The sequence below is a fragment of the Rhinolophus sinicus genome, chromosome 15, assembly GCF_057876585.1.
Source record: "Rhinolophus sinicus isolate RSI-liver-muscle chromosome 15, RSI-T2T, whole genome shotgun sequence".
In the NCBI taxonomy this organism is placed as follows: domain Eukaryota; kingdom Metazoa; phylum Chordata; class Mammalia; order Chiroptera; family Rhinolophidae; genus Rhinolophus; species Rhinolophus sinicus.
The window spans coordinates 51,165,358-51,189,949 of NC_142515.1; the positions used below are offsets into that span (position 1 = coordinate 51,165,358).

At 38.6% G+C, this 24,592-nt stretch overlaps 1 protein-coding gene and 1 pseudogene across 2 annotated transcripts in view; both read left to right on the forward strand.

Moving 5' to 3' along the window:
• The window catches only part of VCL (vinculin), a 94,829-nt gene that overhangs the window by 9,357 nt on the left and 60,880 nt on the right, over positions 1 to 24,592 (forward strand). For both annotated transcript variants that reach the window (XM_019745883.3, XM_019745885.3), the window contains exon 2: positions 23,351 to 23,421. In XM_019745883.3, the coding sequence (XP_019601442.1) occupies positions 23,351 to 23,421 (71 nt within the window). The remainder of the gene's footprint in view (positions 1 to 23,350; positions 23,422 to 24,592) is intronic.
• LOC141572958 (U6 spliceosomal RNA) lies at positions 8,734 to 8,822 on the forward strand (annotated as a pseudogene).

Consider the following 24,592-nt stretch of genomic DNA (forward strand, 5'->3'; position numbering starts at 1 on the left):
GCAGAAAATAGTCTTTGGCCCTTAGAGAATTTCCCACTGATAAGATTTCCAGTCGAATGAGCTTTAAGGGGACTGTGGCTGAATTTCATCGCAGCTGGCCACAATCCAAGTCCAAGTCTTTCCTGCTTTGAAATAAGCTTAACTTACTCCCAAAAGTAAGCTTTCGGTGAAGAAAGAAAAGTGGTACATTTGTTCTTAGAGTTGAGAATTGAGGGACCTGTATTATCTAGCTTCTCTGTATTTCCAGCCTTCTCTCCATCCCCACCCCCATCTCTGGAGAACTGGCTCATCTTTTATCTGTAAAGTGGACAACATGTTTTTATTTACACGGTTAAAGTAGATAAGGACACATGAATGGGCTGGTAAGTCTTATATAGGAAAATATCTAGGCAAGTAACACTTAAATCCTTATCTTACATCTCTTCTCTCCAAATAGCAAAATTAGGTATTAGATTCTAGCTGTGCACCTTACTAGGTGTTCTGAATTATAGTGGGATATAGAAGAAATGGTCTCTGGCTTCAAGTTGTTAAAATACAAATGAAATTTACAATCTTATAACGATTTATCTACATCCTTTCCAATAATGAAATTATTGCCGAATTTAAATTACTCATTTAAAAGGTTGGGTGCTCGTACTGTGCATACAGTTTTTGTTCCTTGGAGTCATGGAGAAAATGTGAGTGGGTCAGCAGCAGGGTGAGCAGGTGGTGGGCCCCATAGTTAGAAAAGACCTTTGAACATTGGCCTCAGCTGCCTTTTTCTTGTGGCACTCCAGGCACAGCGGGTTTCCATTTCCTCCCAATGCAGTTCTTGTGGGCCTTCACACACGCGTGTGCTGTTCCCTCTGCCTGAACTCGTCTCCTGTGCTTCTTTACTTGGGTCATTTCTACTAATCCTCGACTTGCATATTAAATGTCAATTTTCTAGAGACACCTTCCTTAACTCTTTTTTTTTAAAGATTTTATTGGGGAAGGGGAACAGGACTTTATTGGGGAACAGTGTGCACTTCCAGGACTTTTTTCCAAGTCAAGTTGTTGTCCTTTCAATCTTAGTTATGGAGGGTGCAGGTCCAGTTGCCATTGCTAGTTGCAGGGGGCACAGCTCACCATCCCTTGCGGGAGTCGAGGAATCTAACTGGCAACCTTGTGGTTGAGAGCCCACTGGCCCATGTGGGAATCGAACCGGCAGCCTTCGGAGTTAGGAGCACGGAGCTTCAACCGCCTGAGCCACTGGGCTGGCCACCTTCCTTAACTCTTACCTCCAAAACTAGGAGAGGTCCTTGTAGCATATCATTTCTATATAGTAATTATTTGTGTGATTATTACTTGTTAAACATCTTTCTTCTCACTAGAGCCCCAGGGGCAAATATTGACCCTGCTGTGTTTGCTCCTGAATTTTCAGCACCCATCATAGTGCTTGGCACACAGTAGGATCTTGAGGAATATTTGTTGAATGAACAAATGGGAAGACCATTTGCTGCTTTCCTACTGAAAACTGATTTATGCTTCTTTGGAAAAATATATATCATGCTGTGGGTAAATCTTGGTGAAATTTAACTGCCAATTAAGAAAGTGACGGTAAATCATTGGTTAGCCCAGGACTTGGCTGTAGTAGGACCATCCAATTCGTGTTTCCTGAATGAATAAATTCTAGGCACAGAGTCCTGGGGTGCAGAAGGGGATAATCCTGCCCAATATAGCATTATGCAGAGTGTGTAAGCATAAATCAAAATATAACATGGATTTGGAATTCTCTATTGGTTTGGATCCTTTGCAGATCAACAGAATTGTCAACTTTGGCAAAATGTATCCAGTATGAGTTATCAAATACTAAAGTCGGACTTTAGATATGGATACAAGGTAACTGGGTCTACAAACATGCCAAGACTCTTGGGAGGCAGTAGCGTGATGGTTAAGAATAAAGGCTCCAGAGCTAAACTCCTTTGGGTTGAAATCCCACCATTATTTAACACCTGCGAGGCTTTAACATTGAGGAAATTATTTAATCTCTATTTCTCATGGTCCTCCTCTGTAAAACAAAGCTAATCATAGTAACTGACTCATAGTGTATTATTGTGAGGATTAATGAGTTCATAAAAATGCTTAGAACTATGCCTGACACATAGTTAAGAGCTCAGCAAGTGTTAGACATATTAACATATTTTTCCATGATTTTTAAGTCATGTTTTAAATGTCTAATGAAAAGGCAGTGTTGACTTTTTAAAAAATGTCTAAGCATAACTTCTAACTTTTATTCAACAAGGCAAAGTGCCAGTGAAAGCTTTCAGTAAAATTCCATATGTTGTGGAATACACAGTTTTACCAACTGTGGGGAAAATACCACTCACAGTTTAGGTGCCTGAGCCTTTGATTGCCAGTTTCCCATGATTAAAATGAAACATCTAAGACATTTTTTTAAATTAAAATTTATTGGGGTGACAATTGTTAGTAAAGTTACGTAGGTTTCAGGTGTACAATTCTGTAATACATCATCTATGTATCACATTGTGTGTTCATCATCTATATATCACTGTGTGTGTTCAGTTTTCCTTCCATCACAATATATGTTTCCCTTTACCCTCATCTACCCCCCCCCCCCCACTCTCTGGTAACCACTAAACTATTGTCTGTGTCTATGAGTTTTTGTTTCTTCATTTGTTTGTCTTGTTCTTTTGTTTTCAGTTTTATATACCACATATCAGTGAAATCATATGGTTCTCGACTTTCAGTCTGACTTATTTCGTTTAGCATAATAATCTCAAGATCCATCCGTGTTTCGCAAATGGCACTATTTTATCTTTTCTTATGGCAGAATAGGATTCCATTGTGTATATATACCACATCTTCTTTATTCAGTCATCTATTGAAGGACACTTTGGTTGTTTCCATGTCTTGACCACCGTAAATAAAACTGCAATGAACATCGGAGCACACGTGTCTTTACAGATAAATGTTTTCAGATTTTTTGGGTTGATACCCAGGAGAGGGATTGCTGGGTCATATGGTCTAAATTTTAGATAACTCGTTTATTTGGAGCAATAGTGAGGGGACAAGTGTATTTTTTTTCAATTTAGAAGCAAGAATTGGGGCTTAGGATTTGGGATTTTATCCCAAGCATTCATTGTCCTGTTTTCTAATAAGGAAGAAAACCCTGAGGTTGTCGTCAGGCTACTCACTAAAATCATATGATGGAATCAGCCTTTCCGGTAGAGTTGAGAAACATGATGCATTTGTGAACTAGAATTCATCTTATTCTGGAACAGCCAAATTAATTTAACAAATATTTAATGACTACCCTGTTTCCCTGAAAATAAGACCTAGCCAGACAGTCAGCTCTAATGTGTCTTTTGGAGCAAAAATTAATATGACTTGGTATTGTATTATATTATACTATATTATATTATATTAGACCGGGTCTTATATTAAAATAAGACCAGGTCTTATATTAATTTTTGCTCCAAAAGATGCATTAAAGCTGATTGTCCAGCTAGGTCTTATTTTTGGGGAAACACGGTATGTCCTATACAGGATACTGGCTAAGCTTAGTATCTCGCACCTGAAAGGAGGGTTAGACTCTCTTTCAGATGTGCTGTCAACATAGGAGTAATAGAGTTGAACATGATGGTCAGGTTACTATAACTACTAGTTTGGAAGGTATACCTATTATTTCTAGTCTTTCAGTGGTTTTCTGGAAATTTTTAACATGCTTATTTAACTTCAAAGACTTAACTTAATTAGAGTCTTTCTTATCCTGAGTAATACAAAGATTGTAAAATACTTCTCATTCCATTGTCCTGTTACATATGGTTGTCTAACAAAATGGTTGCTTTGGTCTTGATTCTTTTTTTACCCCATAAATTAGATACTATAATTGTTCTTATACAGTTTTTTCCCATTTATCTACGTTTACCAATTCTCTTTGCGATGTAAGAGAAATCATGACCAGATCTTCCGTCTTGGTAATTTCCTTTCTTCCTGAAGTCCATCCTTCACTAGTATCCATAGTGGGGTCTTTGGGTGGTCCACACTCTAATTTTTTTTTGGTCTGAAAAATCTTCATATTGACTTATTTTTTGAAAGATGATTTCATTGGGTATATAAACCTAGGCTGATAGTAATTTTTCCCCAGCACTTTGAAAATATTGCTCCAGTCTTTCTGCATTCAGATCAGCCATCGGTCTAATTGTTATTTTGCTGTAGATTGTAGATGACTTTTCTCTCTGGGGCTTTTAAGACCTTATTTATCTGTCTTGGAATTTTTTTGGGTTCTCTGATTTTGAAGGTTGATTTCTTGTATCAGTCCTAGAAAATTCTTAGCCATTATCTCTTTGAATTTTTGCCTCTTTCCTTATTTTATTCTCTGCGTTTTGAACTCTTACTTAGAAAAATGTTGGACTTTAATGTCTCTTAACAGTTTCTATTTTCCATTTGGTAATTTCTTCTGCTCTTCCAGTTTCTTAAGTATTTTAGTTATGCAGATGAGCTCTTTGGCACGCTGGACAGAAGACCTTCCGTGTTTCCCCGAAAATAAGACCCGGTTTTATATTAATTTTTGCTCTAAAAGACGTATGTTCAGGGGATGCCACCCTGAAAAATCATGCGAGGGCTGATTTTCCAGTTAGGTGTTATTTTGGGGGAAACACGATAGCATCCTTATCAAATCTAAAAGATGTCAGCAATGATTTTATTGAAGTTGTAGATTAAACAAGTCATATTCATACCTTTTTGATCTCGTGGAAGAAAGAAAAATTGAATACGGTGGCTAGTAGCATGGATCTCCCTTGAGAAATCTTGGAAGAAAACAGAAAGGAATGATCAAGTTGGAGCAGGAGCTCGAAGGAAGGACTTGAGCTCTAAGTAAGGGAAGGCCTGTACTGGTCCTTGAACTCAGGTGTATGCCTGTATTTTTTAATCATTCCAATATGTATTCTAAGCTGGCATGGACAGATGACTATGCTGTTAAGATTTTATGCAAAAAACAGTAGGGGAATATGTTCAGAATGATCCCATTTCATATTATCCTCTATGTGGAAGAGCATATACTAAAATGTGGTGGATTGAGTGGTGGGATTTCAGGTTAAAATTTTTTGTTTTGCTTGCCATAATTCACGTTTTTTCCCCCTAACAATGTACCCCTATTGAAGTAAAAAGGATAAGTCCATTTTCCCCCATATCCTTTTGTTGTTATTGTTTGCACTATTCTCAGTACCTGGAATTACCCTTCCTCTCTTGCTAAAACGGGCCCAGTGTTGATGTCATTTCTCTGGGAAGCTCTTTCCAGGCTACTCAGTTGAAATGACTCTCTCTCTGCAGTGTTTCCAGAAGGCTTGACTATGTTTCTTATCATGAATTAAAGCTCCTTATGTGCATGTCTTTTTGCACCCCTTCTTCATCTGACAACCCCCTGCCTCGACTTGAGTTCTGGAAGGCACGTAGTGCACCCATAGACTGGGGTTAATTGCACTTGCTAGATACTCGAAGCTGAATCGGTTGTATTTGCAGCATTGCAGGTTTTTTTTTCTTTTTCTCTTCTAGAGCAACAAAAGATAGATATAAATTCTGAGTCACAGCCAGCAGAGTTATTTTAAAATTCTGAGGGCTATGATGTATGTATGTACACCAGATGAATACTCTTCCCTAATTTGAGAAGGCTGCTGAAAATGCTCTGGTGCAAAAGGAGCCATAAATAAAGAAACATCATCCCTGAAACTGCCATATCTATTGCATGTCTAAAACCAAAACATGAATGCTACGTGTTACCTGCTATATACCAGGAAACTCTTATCTTGGAACTGGGAGCTCAGTGTGGGCCATTGGTCCCAAAGCTTCCATCAAAAGGCAGATTCCTCAATTAGTCTACTTGCAGTCAGATACGGCCTTGATGGCACTGAGGAGTGCGAATGCAAAATCACCTTTTGTCCCTTCTTGTCTGGAAATTGACTTTTTAAAATTTATGTTTGCCAGATAAATAAACCTTTCTCTCTCTTTTTTTTCCCAAGTAGTATTCCATTGCTCTTTTCTTCCATATCTTTTTTCTTCTTCCTCAAAGCTAACAGTCTAGCTAGATTAGGCTTGAATGTTATCCTTCATTGATGGTTAGTGACTTATCTCGCACTCCCATCCATTACTGCCAAGCAAATCTCAGTACACCTCTGATCTCAGCATGTTTTTGCTCAGAAACCTGTACCTCCTCCCAGTGACTTCTAAATTAATCTAAATACTTTAGCTCTTTTTTAAAGATTTGAATATATTTGACATATAACATTATAACATTTACGGTATACAATATGTTACTTTGATACATTTATATATTGTAATATGATCATATGTAATTATAGTACAGTATTATTGTCTGTCTTATTCTAACTCTTGAGGGCTATCACACCTTATCCCCTTTCTGTTCTCATTTCTCTATTGAGTGGCGAAGTCAGCAAACTACAGCCTGTGGGCCAGATTTTGCACTGCCCAGGAGCTAAGAATAGTGTTTAAATTTGTAAATGTTTGAAAAAAAAATCAAAAGTATGGCAACCAGATGGCTCAGTTGGTTAGAGCACGTGCTCTTAACCACAAGGTTGCCGGTTCAATTCCCACATGGGATGGTGGGATGCGCCCCCTGCAACTAAAGATTGAAAAACGGTGATTGGACTTGGAGCTGAGCTGCGCCCTCCACAACTAGATTGAAGGACAAACATTGAAGCTGATGGGTCCTGGAAAAAGCACACTGTTACCCAATTAAAAAAAAAAATCAAAAGTAGAATATTTTGTGGCCCATGGAATTATATAAAATTAAAGTGTCAATATCCATACATAAAGCTTTACTGGAACACAGCCATGCCCATTAATTTACATATTTTCTATGACTGCTTCCACATGACAAGAGTGTTGAAAAGTTGTGACAGAGACCATCTGGCTCATGAAGCCCAAAATATTTACTATTTGGCTCTTTATAGAAAAAGTTCCCCATCCTCGACCTAGAGTCATAAATTTATAAAGTTCTAAATACACCTCAGAGATATTCAGATCCAACTCTCATTTGAAAAATGAGAAAATGTATTCTCAGATGTAATGAACAATGTGCTTAAGGCAGGCACCTTTGGCAGTGGAAACGCCAAAATGTGACTCCACTGTGGGTCCTACCTCACCATAGGACCCCTCCTGCGAAGCCTGTACTAGCCCCGTGAGACTGCTTGGCGTTTCATGAACAAACTCCAGTCCATCTCACCTTTGCGTCTATGCACGTACTGCATTTCCTTCTATCTAAGGTGCCTTCTTCCCACTAGAAATTTTATCCATGCTTTAAGGCTCAGTTCAAATACCGTGTTTCCCCCCAAAATAAGACCTAGCGGGACAATCAACCCTAATGCGTCTTTTGGAGCAAAAATTAGTATAATATTATAGTAAAATAAGACTGGGTCTTATATTAATTTTTGCTCCAAAAGACGCATTAGGGCTGATTGTCCTGCTAGGTCTTATTTTTGGGGAAACAGTACTGAGGACTGCCCTTATCTCAGCAATTGATTGAGCTCTCTGTCCACCAGGCCCCAGGAGATGCTAAGTTCTACCTCCCTATTGGCACTCATCAGAGTCATTTATGTAGTTCTGATGCTAATTCTAGGCCACACACTCCCTAACGGTGCATCTCTGTCACCTGAAGAAGTGTCACCTGCACATTGTCTTACAGAATTCTCAGGACATAATTCAAAGAATGAGTTAATCTAAAAATGTTAGGATGCAGGAAATGCCTTCAAGGTCTCTAGTTTACTTCTCTTTTAGTAAAAAAGAAAGAGAAAGAAAATATGGTACCATTGAATAATATTTTTGGTGGACCAGCTATACAGAAGAATTCACAGGGAATTTACCTACACCATATCCACCTAGCAATCGATGAAGTATGTACACCCTGAGGAGAGAACTTGGATTTGTCCTAAGGAGGATTACCTAATTGTGTGATGATTATTTAAGTCGTTAGTATATTATTGAAGCCTCTGGTATATTTATTAATTGCTACGTTGTGTGGTATATTTATTAATTGCTATGCTTGCGTGCTAAGGTAGGAATTCACACTTTAAAATCAAATTCATCAATGAAAACTTTCGACATTCTCTCAGTCTGCAGGGATTCTCTGCTGATACTGTCTTCCATATAAACTCAGTTTGAAGTGGTTTCCATTTATGAACCAACTATAGACTTGTGTTCTGCAATGAACCATGAGTGAACTTGATATTTAGTAGGAGGACTGAAGATAAAAGGATTGTAGTTAGTTTAGTGTTTAGGTACCTTGCCAGCATTATCGCTAATATTTTCCTTAAAACAGCAACAAAGCTAAATAGGTGAATACAGCCCCATTATAGCGTAATTCCCTCAATTCCAACTAATTCTGTTTCTTCGTTTTGCCCAACTGGGCATAAGTAATCTACGATGGTGGAACGAGAATTTACTACTGGGTTTAGTTGTCTGTGGCAGCTGTTCGACGTCAAGGCTGTAGTGTTGATATTTTGTATTAGTAAACAAGTGAAACAAAAGGAAATAAACTTACATTTCTGTAAAAGTCTTTCTCGTGATTAGACCAAGGTGCATCTAATCTATTAAAGTTATCTGAAGAGCAGTGATAAAATACAATCTGCAAAAGGCACAAACACAGCCAGTATTGATGGGGATGGTTGATAGTTCTTTTTTCTGTCTGTACATCTTGGCCAGTTTGATCTGGATGTGCTGTAGCTGTTCTCTTATTTCACTTTTCAGCAAGTTTAAAACTGAGTCTGAACCATACGGAGAAGATTAACAAGGATGACATGCAAATTCGTGAAGCGTCCCATATTTTTAATAATGCAAATAAAAAGTTTTAAAACCTGGAAAAAAACAAAAAACAAACTGAGTCTGTACTCAGCCCACAGGCATTCACACTAAATTATGTTTGTAGTAGTAGTTGAGAAGGAAAGGTAAAAGCATTAAGAAGAAAAGCCTAAAAGTAAAACTTTCAGGGTTTATTTAGTATAGGTGCCATAAAACAGTTTTTTTCTAAGAGCATTTTAATTGGTAGCCTTTAAACATTTGACACATTAGTATTACAAAATTTCCAGTTCTGGCTGCTTGTAAGAAATGTGTTTGTAGTTTGAGCTAAAAAATAAGAGTGATTTTGCTGTGGCCCTAATTTAATGGGTCAGAGTGTCTATTACAGCCTGGAGCTACATTCGGTTACTATACTGAATAACCTCCAGTGGGCGAGCGGAATGCTCCTAATTAGGAACAACACTTCAAGACTGTTGCCATTGGGTTACTGTGTCAGGTTTTGACCACACCTGTTAAAAAAAAAAAAAAAGGCTACATTGTTGGTCAGTTCTGGTTTAATTTTAAAAGCTAGTTGCCAGTTGCAGCTGGGTTGATTCAGGTGATCATCCCTAAGCAAGTAACAGTTAAGGAAATGAAGCAGCTGAAGCGCTAGCGAGCATAAACCTCGTCAGTGGAAACCTTCCAGCTTCTGGGAAGAAAAACTAGAACAAACTAGACATCAGTTGATTAGACTGCATCCTGATGGTTTATATCGGCCCATTGTGAGCTTGAAGTTTTTCTTGTCCTTATTGCCGTTTAATAGTTCCATTGAATCATAGCATCATGCAATATTTCAGAACAACACTTTAGAATCATTGAATCCCTCTCCCTCATTTTAAAACAAATACAGTCAGGTGGTTTAGGATTAGAGCATCGATGTGCTGATGTCAGCACCACTATCGGAGTGATTTTAGGCAAATCAATTAACCTTGGTGTTGTTCCTCTTCACCTGTAAAATGAGATGAATGTACCTACCTCTTAGGTACCGAGGTAGGTAATGGGACCTACCTCCTAGGGTTGGTATAAGGATTTAATGAAGTAATAAAAAGCTCCTGACTTATAGCATGTGCTCAGTAAAAAACAAAATGAAACAACCTTTTTATAGGGGAAAATGGAAGTCACAAATGACTGCAGTGTACTGCAATGAAAGAGGGAAAGAAAAAGGGACTATTATCTTCCAGGCTGTTTTTGGTTATTCACATATGTATTACATTCTTTAGCCCTGGGAGAGATTTTACTTTTCCCATTTTACTGATAAGGAGTCTGAGGCTCAGAGACATTAAGTTACTGGCCCAAGGACACAGAGCTAGTAATAGCAGAGTGAGATGAGAGTCATTCCAAAGCCCCAGTTCTTTTCCCACTATTCCATGTTACCCAGGAAAGGGTCTAGGTCCCAGTTTCCCTAAGATAAAAACAGGTTGCTTTTCAAAAATTCATTTACAAGTTGGGTTGGAGTTATTTTTCCATAGGGACAATGTTATAAATGGTGGTTACATACTCAGGCTTAGCTATAAAAGCTATAACGTAATTGAAATTCTGCACATTTGTGAACTAAAACTTAGAAAAAGTGTGTTTGCAGTTCTAGCTGTTACAGCAGAAAAACTGAAAAAATAAGTATATTTTAAATTCTGTAGAGTGATAGTACTCTGAGAAAAGCAGATTTGGTTAGAAGATGGTGAGAAAGGAGATGGAGACTGTTTTGATGTGGGTGGAACCTCTGGGATACTTTAATGGACTAAACATTTATACCTCACACAGAAACATCCTATATTTGATGACGCTTTGATGGTGTACAAAGCATATTCACATGCATTATTTCCTTATAACCATAGATGAGATAGGATGGGTCGTAAAATTGATCTGCTTTCCTTTTGCAATATTTAACTTTTTTTTTCATGTTTTTATCCATTATATTTTTTTAAATGGCCTGTGGGAGTGCAGCTATTCACCTTAATAGAGCCAAAGAGGATTCGTGCATAGGTGTATTGAAGAGAGAATGAAAATAAAAGAATGAAGGTCTCCCTGAGTTAATTGTGCAGAAATAGAAGGAATTAGAATGGAATAGGTAACGAGTTTGTGTGCAGATATGAAAATGGTAGAGTTAAATGTTAACCTATTTCTATTAACTGTATTTCTTGACCATGTTACTTATTTCAGATGGCACTTGTTTTCTGAGCACTTATTGTGTGCGAGTCACTGTGTGTCATGGCTATGAGGGAAAAAACAGTTCAGATCCTACCACTAAGGAGTTTGTTCTCTGTCTGAAGCATCTACTAAAGACTACATTCAAATCATTCAGTGATCTTTTCCTCTCCCCCAGAATTTAGGAATATGCAATAGTTATTTAATTATGAAACTAGTGGAACTAATACTGAATTTCCATTTAAGTAGTCTTTTTAATAACTAAAAAAATTGGAAAAAACGAAAGGAGATTGAGTGAAAAACAGTCCTTTTATTTTCCCATACTTATTACTTGAGTTCCAGTCACTAAAGGAAGAACCAAAGGTGAGAACGGAGGATCTTTTTGTTCTTTTGTGCAGCGTTTACTTGTATGTGTTTGAAACCAGTACAGAAACCCCTTTAAGGAGGGTTTGATAGACTCTACATGAACGTGGGAATATTTGTCACCTAACAATGTATATTGTTTGCAATTTAGGAAGTGTACCTAAAACAGAGGAAATGAAGCCATGACTTGGTCCTGCAACTTTCTTAGAGGAATAACCTCTCTGGTCTTCATTTCTAAAGTGAAGGATTTGGATTAGATTGCCAAATTCTTTTCTGCTCTGTGAAGTGGACGGAGCCATAGCTTGTGTTCCATTGAGAGAGTTGGGGAGAAAGTGGGTGGTGGAGATCAGTTCCCCGAGATGATGACCTGCTTTATTGTTAAACTGGTGGCCACTCAGCAGGAGGGTAAGTGGTTGTGAAGTCTACAGAAGAATCCTGAGTTGAGGGAGACAATGAAGCATTTGCAAGTTGGAGGCCTGCCCACAGAGTTCACAAATAGGGACCTGCCAGCATGGCTGCTCTGCTAACACTTATCTAGCCTTAACTGAGCTATTTAATTTCATATTGGGTTAGAAATAAACAGGCAGCGTAACTAGTGCTAAGGAAAGTGTGCGGCATGAAATGAGCTTACTTGAACCTACCTGGTTCACCTGCTGTTTCCCCCATTTGATTGTGTTCTCCTTGATGTACATTTAAATTAACTTTTAGACAGTTGGTCAAAATTTGAACCTTTTTGGAAAAACTGGTGGTTTTCCCATTATTTAATAGATTATATAATAAGAATATGGTTGATACATTTTAGAAATTTAGTGTATGTTTTTCTGATTGTGAAGGCAACGCATACTTAACTTTTTAAAAATCTGGAAAGTACAGAAAAGGATTAAGAAGAAAATACAAATCATCTGAAACTCTACTTTTCATGTTGTATTTTCCTCCAGTCATTTTTTTGCAATATGTTTATGGGAGAGTGGGATGTGAAATTATTAGTGAACTAGCTGAGGCATAAGTAAAATTTCACAGGATACTCATGATATTGGGGAGCTTGCCTAATGCCCTGTGCTCATTGAGACTGAATCTTTTTGTTAAATCAGGTGGCACAAACTCAAGATACCTGCAGGGCCAAATAGGTAACGAGTGAGTCAGACCCGTTACAGGAAACTGGGGACTAGTGGGTAGGTGGGTACAGTGTGGTAAATGGAAAAATGCAGGCCCTGATCGAAGAAAACTCCTACTATCGCCAGCTTGTTGTTGCCATGTGAAAACAGGGCCTCGTGTTACCACATTTCCCCGATAGTCAATACAATCAGGAAATCTTGATTTCTTTTTATGGTGACATTTTCCATTTAAAAAAATACTGTGTAGATCAAACAAAATACATCTGGGGGCACTTGATCCATACACTGCCGTTTTGTCACTCCTGGCAGAAATACTTCTAAATCTTTCTCATGGTTCTCACAAGAAGAACACTTTTGGAGAAGAAAATATTTAGAGGAGTTAGGTAAGGAATTTCCAAGAGAGGCTTCAGCAGCTTTTCACTCTGTATAAACACTGAGAGGGTTGCGTGGGATAGGAATGATCCCTGGGTACCCACGGGGATCAGGCAGTCACACACACGAGTGGAATGGTCTGGATAGTAAGATTATAGGGAGTGATGCAGAGAGTATATTCCCCGTATGGGACATGGGGGTTCCAGCAAATTGGTTCCTTGCTGGAATACAGATCTAACATGGCCAAATCTTTTGATGTTTCAAGAGATGTCAGAAATTTGGATCTTTGTGAAATTTCTTGATTATAAAAAAAAAAAAATGGGGGAGGGACCAAACAGAAACCACCCTTGGCCCAAATTCTGCACAAAGGCCAAGTTTGCGATTTGTGGTCTGGATCACGGTTTCCCTAAGTGTGTTCTCCAAGTCCCATTTCCATCATGTGTTGTTAAAAAGTGAGGAATTCTTGGTCAACTGTATTTAGAAAATGGTGGGTTAAACAAAATCAAACAGATTTCCTGACTGCAGGTTATCTTAGATCCTTAAATATACTAACGGGCCTTGTAAATTCCTAAGAAGAAATAGTCCCTAGACCCTGCTCTCAGAGCTGTAGCTCTGTCTCCACTCATTTTCCTCACTGTCCCTCTTGTCTCTGAGAAGAGATGGCCTCCCTCCTGGTATAGGGTAATCTGTCTCCCTGCTCTCCAGGGGCCTTGCTTCCTAATCAGTATCTTATTTCCTGCCGCCTTTCCTGCAGGCTATCAACATGCATGCTCTTCCCCGATTTAAAAAATAAATAGTGACCCTTATATTATACCATACACATACCAAAAAAGAACTCCAATTAGATCATGGGCCTATGTGTAAGAATTAAAACTATTAAATTCTTAGACTACCATGGAGGAGTTAAATCTTCACGATGTTGGTTAGGCCGAACTTCCTTAGACACTACAGCCCTGTGCCCCAGAATGGCATTTTGGTCAGTGATGGACCGTTTGTGTGACAGTGGTCCCGTGAGATTAGAATGGAGCTGAATTTCCATCCCAATCAGTGAGCCACTGACCTGTTACAGCACAGAGGAGCTGGTCCTCTCAGTGGTACATATTCACAGGGTGCTATGGCCCTCCCTGATGTAGCGTGATGGTCTTCGGAGTATATTTCTGTAAAGTTTTTTTTTTTGAAGACCTCAGATCCTGCACAAGGACACAGGTCCAGAGGAACTAGCTTACAAGTATTAAGTGCCACTGTCACTTTAGTAAAAGCTTTCTGTGGTGGTGTGGAGTCAGCCTGTCCCTGTACTTTGGAACTATTTCCAGGTTGTAATGATGTAAAGCACAGATAAGTTTTATTTCTTCCATCAATTCAACGCCAGAGAGCCCTTTGTGCCAGGTAGGGTCAATGGAACCAAAAACACATTTGCAAAGTAAAAATATTGAGTTCTCAGTTCTACACCCTCTGCATTTTAAACACTTTTAAAAGGAAAATAAATACCATACAGTTACTTAATCTAACCACTGCTCCAACATGCAACAGCCAAAAACCACACCGCCATGACTATCCCTTATGTGCCTTTATCTCTCCATGTTGATGTCTTATTTCTGCTGATCTTCAGGCCCCCTTCCACCCCCTCCTGGCCGTCACGGGTATGCTGAGCGACGCCGTAGCCGGGTGGTTTCTCCTCCAGATTTCCAATCAATCCAGCCCCCATCCCTGTTCATAGAGCAGCATGGACAACTTTGATGTTCTGTTTGTGACCCTGTGGGAAGGAAGCAGGGGGAGGGCCGTGAGGCAGTGTTTATAAAGTCCACAGCCGTGTACAGTCATGTTCTGGGCCCTCGGTCCCTCACCCTCACTCACTGACTCACTCAGGCACCCAGCGCACCTGCCAGCCCTACAGGTTCCATGGGAAATGCTGGATGCAGGTTGGCCAGTTTTTGACTTTTAACTGTATTTTTACGGTACATTTTCCATGGTTAGATATGTTTAGATATACAGATACCACTGTGTTACAGTTGCCTGGAGTGTTCCGTGCAGTGACATACTGTACAGGCTTGCAGCCTAGGCGGGTAGTGGGCTGTAGCACCTAGGTTTGCGTAAGTGCACTCTGTGATGTTTGCACAGTGATGAACTCGCCTGATGACACATTTCTCAGAGCCTATCCCTCGTTAGTGATGCATGACTGTATCAAAAGCACAAGCAATAAAAGAGAAAGATAAAGTAGACTTCATCAGAATTATAAAAGGACACCACCAAGAGAGTGAAAAGAAAACTCACAGACTAGGAGAAAGTATTTGCAAAAGACACATAAGCTAATTAAAATATGAGTAAAGGGAACGAATAGGCATTTGTCCAGAGGAGAGATACACGTGGTCAGTAAGCACATGAAAGGATGCTCCATGTCATGAGCCATGAGAGATAACGCGAATCAAAATTGCTGTGAGACATGGCTGCACTAGAATGGCTATAATTTAAAAATAAACAAAACTAAAAATAGGTAAGAACACGTGATGTTGAGGATGTAGAGAAATTGGAAACCTCATTCACTGCTGGTGGGAATGTTCAATGGTTCAGCCTCTTTGGAAAACAGCCTGGCAGTTCCTCAAGCCATTAAACAGATTTACCATATGATCCAGTGATTCTGCCCCTAGTTATATACCCAAGAGAAATGAAAACATACATCCACACAAAAACATGCACACCAATGTTCATAGCAGCATTATTCGTAATAGCCAAAAAGTGGAAACAATCCAAATGCCCATCAACTGATGAATGATAAAATGTGGCACAACCAGACAATGGAATGTTATTTGGCAATAAAAAGAAATGAAGTACTGATACGTGCTACAACACGAAAGAAGCCAGCCACTAAAGATCACATGTTGTATGAGTCCATTTATATGAAATATTCAGAATAGGCAAATCTGTAGAGACAGAAAGTAGATTAGTGGCCGCCTAAGGCTGCGTGGGGGTGGGGAAGTGTTGGGGATAAATGAGGAGGGTGACTGCTAATGGGTTTCTTTTTGGGGTGATGAACATGTTGATAAATTGTGATGGTTGCCCAACTCTGAATGTACCAGAAACCAGTAACCTGTCTCTGGCAGTTGACGTTATTGACTGTTGTTTCCCTTTCTTGAAACTCAATTTCTTTGGCTTTCAAGACACTGTTCTGCCATTCCCCCTGCCTGCGCCTCTCTCAGACTTTTCCTTCTCAGCTCTTTTCACCAGCTTATTCTTCGACCAGCTGCTTATCCATTGGTGGTGTTGGGTGTTGGTTTTAGTCATTGTCTGAGGCTTTTAGAAGCACCTGATTGCTTGTTACTTTCCAGTCTATTTCTTCAGCCCAGGCAAGTAAATGGAGGAACCACCTATTCAGTTGCTTATTGAACATTGACTTGTCTCCATCTACATATGCCATAAGTACTAATTAGTTTCCCTCTCAGATCTGGCTTTCCTACTATATTACCTGTACTTCCAGGACACTTGACTTAGGAGCCTGGGCGTCATCCTAGATTTCTCCCTCACCCTCCACATGAAGTGAGTGTCACGAAGATGCACGCATCTCTTACATCCATCCTCATTTCCATGCATACTGCTGCTTTAGTTCATCTTTCATGCATCTTTCACTAAGACTCTAAGCTCCAAGAGATCAGGGGCCATGTGTTTTCATCACTGTCTGTAATACCCAGCACGTGGTATGCTATATAGATATTTGTTGACTGAATAAGTGAACTAACAAACTTTTTCTTCCTAGTTTTCTTCCCTCTGGTACATTCTTGCTGCTGAATTTTTCTGGTTGACATGCAAACCTAGTAATGTCTTTTGCTTAAAACCATTAAATAATTCCCCATTGCTTTGAGAATAAAGTATAAGCCCATTGCATCCAAGGCCCTCCGTGATGTGGCCTCTTTCTGCTTCTCCAGCTTTCTATCCTCTCCGCATCTCTTCTCCACCCAATACCCTGTGTTTCCGCCATGTGGAGATGTGTTCCCTGAACTGGCCATGCGTTCACCTACGCTGCCCCGCTGCTCACTCCTTTCCCCCCGTGAACCCCATTCTGGAGAACTCTTATCGGCTTTCCTAGAGTAGCTTCTCTTCTGTGAAGCCTCCCTACCTCACCGATGCAGAGCTGAAACTTGCATGTAACTCTATTGCGTGCTACACTGAGTAACAATGATTTCTTTATGCATTTTCTTGTCATGAAGGGCAAGGACTGAGTCTCCCTTGCTTTTGTATACCCATCACGCACGGTGTGGTACCCTGCGCCTACCACATAGGAAGCAGTAAGTGCTCGATGAAGTGAATGAGTGAGTTGGAAATCAGAGTAGGTTAAGAGTCCTTGTTTTTCTGGATATATGGCTTTTAAACACATGACTCTGGCGTATCATCACTGCATGAAACAAAGGGTAGTGGCAGGGTGGATGGGTCCCAAGTCCATCACTATTGCAGGAAACCCATTAAAAGTGTTGCTGATGGCGGGTCACATACATTATTGTTGTTGCATGTCCCAGGCATGGTACTGGACACAGCTGCGTATCTGAATGGCCGTTCAGTATAATGGGTTGATGAGCCTAATACTTAGGCCATAAGGAACATTGACGTGAGCCAAGTTAAGTACAGGCAGATGGATGCATAGTCCCTTGTTCGGCCGCAATCAATCGGTCCGTCAGTTGGCCCTGCAGCTTGGCTCACTGCAACTTTAACTGTAAGTTAGTCTTATGTTTTCATTATTTGTAGCTTCTTGTCCAAATACAGTGAGAACTTCTGTTGATTACCATCTCCTTGCTCCCTTTTGATACAATGCGGTATCGTTACCACTTACACTGTACAAATCGGTACCCAAGCCCTCCCTGCTGTGTTTTGTATTCCTGTTTTCTTATGCTTGGTCGCCTAAGGGAGACATCTACATGAACATATTTTTTAGTCTGGAGAGTGGCTTGAACCAGCCACGCTTTCTTTTGCTGGAAAGAAACCAAATCTCTTTCTACATTACTGAACCAAATCGAGGCGATTGTGATAAAAGGAGAAATAATAACAACAGCGAAAGACAAAAGGCCTCTCACATAGAATTTTGAACTAAAGTCACAAATTGAACAAAAGATATTTAAATTAACTACTGAACAAAGTAAGAGCTCTTCAAAAGAAACAGGGCTTACTGCCAAGCCCCTAGAAATGCCCCCAGGCCTTACTCTTTCACTGCCATTATTTCAGTTTATGTGTCTGAGGATGCTTTTATTTCTTATCTCATTCTCTTCCCACCACCTAGTGGACACATAGCTGGCACTGGCTGCCTGTTTATTGAATTGAATGGACTTCGACTCAAACGTTAGAGGCAATTCTCTGAATAAGAAAATAAAAAGAGAAATAATTTTTAGTTGTGAATAGAACCAACAAATCTGAGTTCCAGCAATGGAATAAACTTTGGGAAAAATAAAACATATTTACTATGAAAACCTGCTCAGAACTTAGACGGTAACTAAGACCTGTTTCTCTCTCTCACTCTCTCTCTCTCTCTCTCTCTCTCTCTCTCTCATTCTCTCAATGTGTGTGTGTATTTTAACCCTTTCACATAACGTAGGCTTGCTTCCCCCCCACCCTAAAGGGAATAAGATTAAATTAAAAAATCAGGCATCCACTTTAGTTTGCTGTCACAACTGTAAGACATAAAATATACAAGAATTAAGATATTTTAAAATGTGCATTTATTAATCATTTTATACCTGTCTTGTTCCCCAAAAGAATATGAGGTAGGAAATGAGGACTTAAGGTAGAAACGATAAATTTAAAGGTGAATTTCCTTTATCAGAGAGCTAAAATGGAGTTTTGCCAACAGGTGAGGAGACACCTAAAGAGATCACATAGTGTAGAAGAAATCCTTGTAAGTGCATGATTTCTTTAAGGTCACATGGCCATTTATTAGCTGAGCTGGACCTAGAAACCAAGTCACCATATTTCCATGCGTGCGCTCTTAACATGTATGTAGCAAAAAAGCATTTGGCTTCATCAGCCAGGTGTTTTGATGACCTGGTCCTGAATGGTTTCGAGAAGCATTTGCCAAGATTCTTACTGACCTGCTTTTTTCCAAAGCTGTAGCCTACTTTAGGAATCATATGCTTCCTCCTACAAAGATTGACCTCTAGGAATGTTTTTCCACAAGCCAGGAAGATTCCTGCTAGTTAACAAAGAACATTTTGTGAATTAATTCCTTTCTTAATCGTTCTATTCTTGTATATTTGGAAAAGATGGGTGCTAGAGAAACAGTCTGTTCTGGTGGTGTGGGGAGAGGAGGAAAGTGCATTTCCTGTGATCTCCTGGTTGATGGCTTGAAAACGTGAAGCTTTGTCTTTGGCTTCCTAGACAGGCTTTGCCAGTTGTTCACAAAGAGTAGATGATTTTCTGGTCCTGCATATCTTTAGAGACTGGCTTCTTTGGAATTTCTTGACTTGTTACTTCGGTGATAAAACACTGAGTTGGAAAGATCTAGAACAAAGGGTGACAACCTTTGAATAAATGGGCAAGTCAAGTTATATATTTCTCTGCCTTCACACTTGGCACAGCTCTTCCTAGGCTGACTTAAACTTTCCTTTCTAGCCTCCTTGCCTCTGCTGAAGTCACACCCGGCTGTCTTTCTTGTCAAGTCAATCGTGTGTTCAAACATCTGAGCCTTTGTCTGTGCTCTTCTTTCTGCTTGGGCTGTCTGATCCCCCTCTTGTCCACACCTGGCAACTTCTGACTTTCCAGGCCCAACTCCTTTCTTTTATGAGGACACCACGTAGCAAAGGCACAAATGAAGGTTAATCTAGCAGCTGTGTGAAGAGTGGATCAGAAGAAGGAGGAATCCAGAGGCAGGAAGACCAGTTTTAGGAGACTTAAATAAAAGTCCCCTAGACCTGAGCTGTCCAGTAGGGTAGCCACTGGCCACATGTGGCAATTTAAATTAAAATTATTTAAGAGAAGCCAAGCTGAAAGAGCTACATGCTGTATGATTTTAACTAGATGATATTCTGGAAAGGCACAAGTATGGAGACAATAAAAAGATCAGTGGTTGCCAGGGGTTTGGGGACCGGGAGGGATAAATAGGCAGAGCACAAGATATTTAGGGCAGTTCTCTGTGTGATACCATAATGATGGGTATATGTCATTGTTTGTCACACCCACAGAGTGTACAACACCAAGAGTGAACCGTAATGTAAACTATGGACTTTGGGTGATGATGACGTGCCAGTAGTTCATCATGTAGTACGTCATGATTGATATAGTCCATCAGTTGTAACAAATGTACCACTTGGCTGGGAGATACTTATAATGGGGGAGGTTATTGCTGTGGGGGCAGGAAGTGTATGGGAAATCTCTGTAGCTTCCCCTCAATTTTACTAACCTTAAAACGGCTGTAAGTAAATGAAATTATCGTTTCAAAATTTAAAATTAATAAATGAATTAAAATTAATGTTTCAGTTCCTCAGTTGCACGAGCCACACTTCAAGGGCTCTGCAGTCACAGGAGGCGAACAGTTTAAATAGAACAGTTCTGTCATAGCGAAGTTCTGTTGACAACGTTGCCAAACATCAACTTCCCAAGGGAAATGGCATTCATTCGACGTAGTCGTGTTTTATGTGTTGCGCCCTAAAACCTGGACACCGTTCATCGTACCTAATTCTCGACTGAGTATAGCGAAGGTCGGAGCATCTGTGGATACTGTCCCTGCAAGTATGACTGCAGCTTAGAATAAGACATCCGAGTTAGTGCCCATCACTTAAATATTTACAAATAGCTTTTAAACAAATAGCCCTTGAGTGTGTTTTTATTCTCTATGTCTCTTTCCCCACTTACCCTCTGCCCTTAGAAAAGAGACATAAACTAATTCAATCAAATTCATTCTTTAGTAATTACCTCTACTGGGGTCAGAATATTTACTATTTGCAAAATTGCTTGAATGGTTTTGCCTGCTGTACTCATGATTGTTTTATCTTTTCATGATATATCGGTCTCCTAGCATTGCTTCCTGTGAAGACATTTCACTGAATTGACCTACAAGTCATGTTTGATTTTTGTTTCCCTCAGTCCACTCCCCACCCTGCTCCCCACCCAGTCTAAGAGCAAGCCCTGTTCTTCCTCCAAAAGAACTAATTCTCGTTTCCACTTTCACATCTTATTTTAAGTCACTGCCACCTTTCCTCAGGACGACTGCAGTAACCTCCTAACTGGCCCTGCTTCCCCTTGCCCACTAAGATCACTTCTCTAAAACAGACAACATGACCTTTTAAAAGGAAAATCGGATCTTGTCAATCTTGGTTCAGCACTCCTGCTTCCTATTGTACCAAGAAGAGATCCCAAAACACCTTGACCTGGCCTGAAAGGCTCTTTGTGTCCTGGCCTTTGCTTTTTCACCCAACCTCGTCATCACACATTCCGCTTCACTAAGCCTCAGCCTCTCTGGCCTCCTTATGGTTCCCTCGTGTGTGTGTATGTATGTACGTGTGTGTAAAATAAAAGGACTCTCCATGTGTCTAAATGTGAATATCCTTCTAGGCCCTTTATACTTAGTGTGAACTAGTGACTGTGGCTGAACATCATCTTTTACTTCATGAAATCATGGCCCACAGCTTTTTGAATGGTTGATTTTAGTTGGAAAATACAGTGAACAATACATCTGGAAATATTCTGTCATGGTTTGATCTGAGAAACTACAGAACCAGCTGCTGATTTAAAAGGCTTTTATTGTGATACAGACAGTCGATTGTCTACAAAAGCACTGGCTATGACACAGTGGGGTGTGTGTGTGTTGCTCTTTCTCAGCTATTAATTTGAGAGAAAAAACTTGTACTCATTAACTTATGCATGACTTGTATTCCCTGAGAATAGTTTATTGTGTTATTTTCTTTAGCTGCTTTCTTGTGCATTTAGGGATTTTTCTTACTCGTTTTTCTTCTTTAAACCCAATCAAAAGCTAAATGGTTAAATAGTAGGGTTGAGATACTGTCCATTCTGAGTTTAGAAAATTTCACAGATTTCTGCATTAAAATGTGGTTTATATTTACGATTTAACGCTCCTAGGTCCCTTTATATTGATAAAATTGGTGAATTTCATCATTCACTCTATTACCGATTACTTCTTCTAGAATACTTCATAATATGTGATATAGTGAAAGAAACATTGACATCTAAGCCCTACATAGGAATAATTTCGAAGAACGTGAGTGTGTGTACCATTTATGGTATAATAAATACATGTGTACATACACACAATCTAGTTAGTGTGACTTTTAGTATTTCAATATATTTAAAATTTTTTGGCCATTACTATTTAGAAGGTTTATATAAAATAACAAGTAATTACTAAAATTATTAAGTAGGAAATAATTGTACCTAAATAACCCAGGTAACATTTTATTAGTTTTTAAATTACAAAAATTCTGTGTTCGTATTCCAGAAAATTAGAAAACAGGAAATATAGATACAAATTAACTCAAAATTTCCTAAGGATTAATACAACCGCTGCTAACATATTGTTTTATATTCTTGCACTGTTTTGCCTTATACATACGATTTTTTTGGTTTGTTTTAATCATAGTGTATTTATTATTTTTGATTCTTCCTTTTAAATGAAATACAATGTCATAAATTTTCCCATAGTGCTGAGACTTTATAACCATTGTTTTAATGGCCCCATAGTACTAAATCTAAAGATACATTTTAATTTACTTAACTGTTCCTCATTGTTGGATAAGTTATTTAAAAAATGTTTTAGCTTTCATAACAAACATGATGGTGAACACTTTTGTGAACATTATTATTACATTCATTTGGTATTATTGCTCATAGGGTATATTCTCATAAGTGGAATATCTAGGAAGATAGGACATTTTTTAATGTCTCTTAACACACTAACAAATAATTCTCTGGAGAGGCTATCACAGTCCATATTGCCACTAGTATGGTGTAAAACTGTCTATTCCATTGCAGCATTTAGTATTATATAGTTTTATTTTTAATTTGCTCTGTAAGTATGGAAAAAATTGTGTTGATTACTAGTGAAGTTGTATATTTTCATATGTTTGGTTTCGAGTTTCAGAGTCATAATTGCGTCACATAGTTTTCCCAGTTCAATAACATAAATTTTTTTCTGTATAGACATTTTAGCCCACCCAACTTGATTCATATATTTCGTGTACTCTTTTAGAGATGTAGCCATTTGTCAGTTAAGCATACACACATCAGACATATATGTACTAAATGATGAATTTTTCTTTTTTTCCACCGTGTTCAACGCTGTTTTCAATTTAGTTGCTCTGGAGAAGGGTTAATACGTTATGTTTGTACTCCATATTGTTATCCAAGTACATTGTGGAAGCATAATAAAGATGTGGAAGCGTATATGGGAGCAATCGTGATCATTTCAAAATCCAGAAATTTTCTTTGAATCTGGAAACTTCAATGATAGATTTGCTATAAAGTATGTATTTTAAATATGTTTAAATAATAGTTTTAAGTATCTGGGAATTTATATTTGAATTGTGAATCTTTTCCCTCTGTAGGTCGGAAAAGAGACTGTTCAAACCACCGAAGATCAAATTTTGAAGAGAGATATGCCACCAGCATTTATTAAGTGAGTAATTAAAACATTCTTATGTTGCTAAGCAAAATAATCCTCTTCTTAGAAAGAAATATAACTGATTCCAGGAGCAAATTTTTTTTATTTTTTAAATAAAATACAATTGAAATTAAAATTTTTCATCTTTCAACATATAGGTTTTCTACTGTTGATTTTATTCATTGGTGTTAGGCATTTTTAATGTAATAATTTTGAATAAAACCATGACTTCTGAGTTTTGTTTTCCAGAATGGAAAGGATTTAGAAACATTCTGACCTTAGCATGCATGAATCTAAATTACACTCTAAACACCTCTGCTGGGAAATAAGGGAATAATAAACTTTAAAAAAAATTATTGTAATGTATTTCAATAGCATTTAAAATGTAAGTTACATTTACAAATCAATTTTACTAATTTTCCTATAAATAATTTTCAGACATTTTGTCTTATCCTGCATAAAAGCAGCGATACTAATTTTTGAATAGTTAAAACTTCTCAGGTTCTTGATTATATTGTCTTTGATTAATGGCTTTGATCTGTATGGCAGTCAAATCCTAAGTAAAGGCAAAGGCTGATACATAACACAATTAAAAAAAAAAAAAAGTAGAACCTCTACCAGTCAGTAAGAATGAGATAAGTATTCAGTTACAAAAAAGGGGCAAAAAATTTGAATAGGCACTTCAGAAGAGGAAGTCCAAATAGCCAATAAACCTATGAAAAGATACTCTATCTCATCAGTCATCAGAGAAATTCAAAATTATTCTATTATAATAGGATTTCTGAAAATATCAGTTGTTGCTGAGGATGGGGAGCAGTTTGAACCCTCATACACTGCTGTTGGGAGTGTAAATTGGTGTAGCCACTTTGGGAAAGAGTTTGGCATTGATAAAGTAGAAGATAGGCAGTTCCACCCCAGGTATGTTCCCTAGAGAAACTTTTGCCTATGCCCACTAGGGTCCATATACAAAAATACTGATGTCGCCATGGTTCATGATGACCCTGCTGGACTATCTACAGTAGCATGGATAAGAACAGTCATGGTGTAGTCATAAATTGGAATATTAATCAATAATCAAGGAATGAGAATTTTTCACTTTACAATGGTTCGTTTTCTGTTCAATAAATTTCACGTCAATTAGAAAAAAAGAATGAATGAAACTCAAAAATAATTGAGGAATGATTGA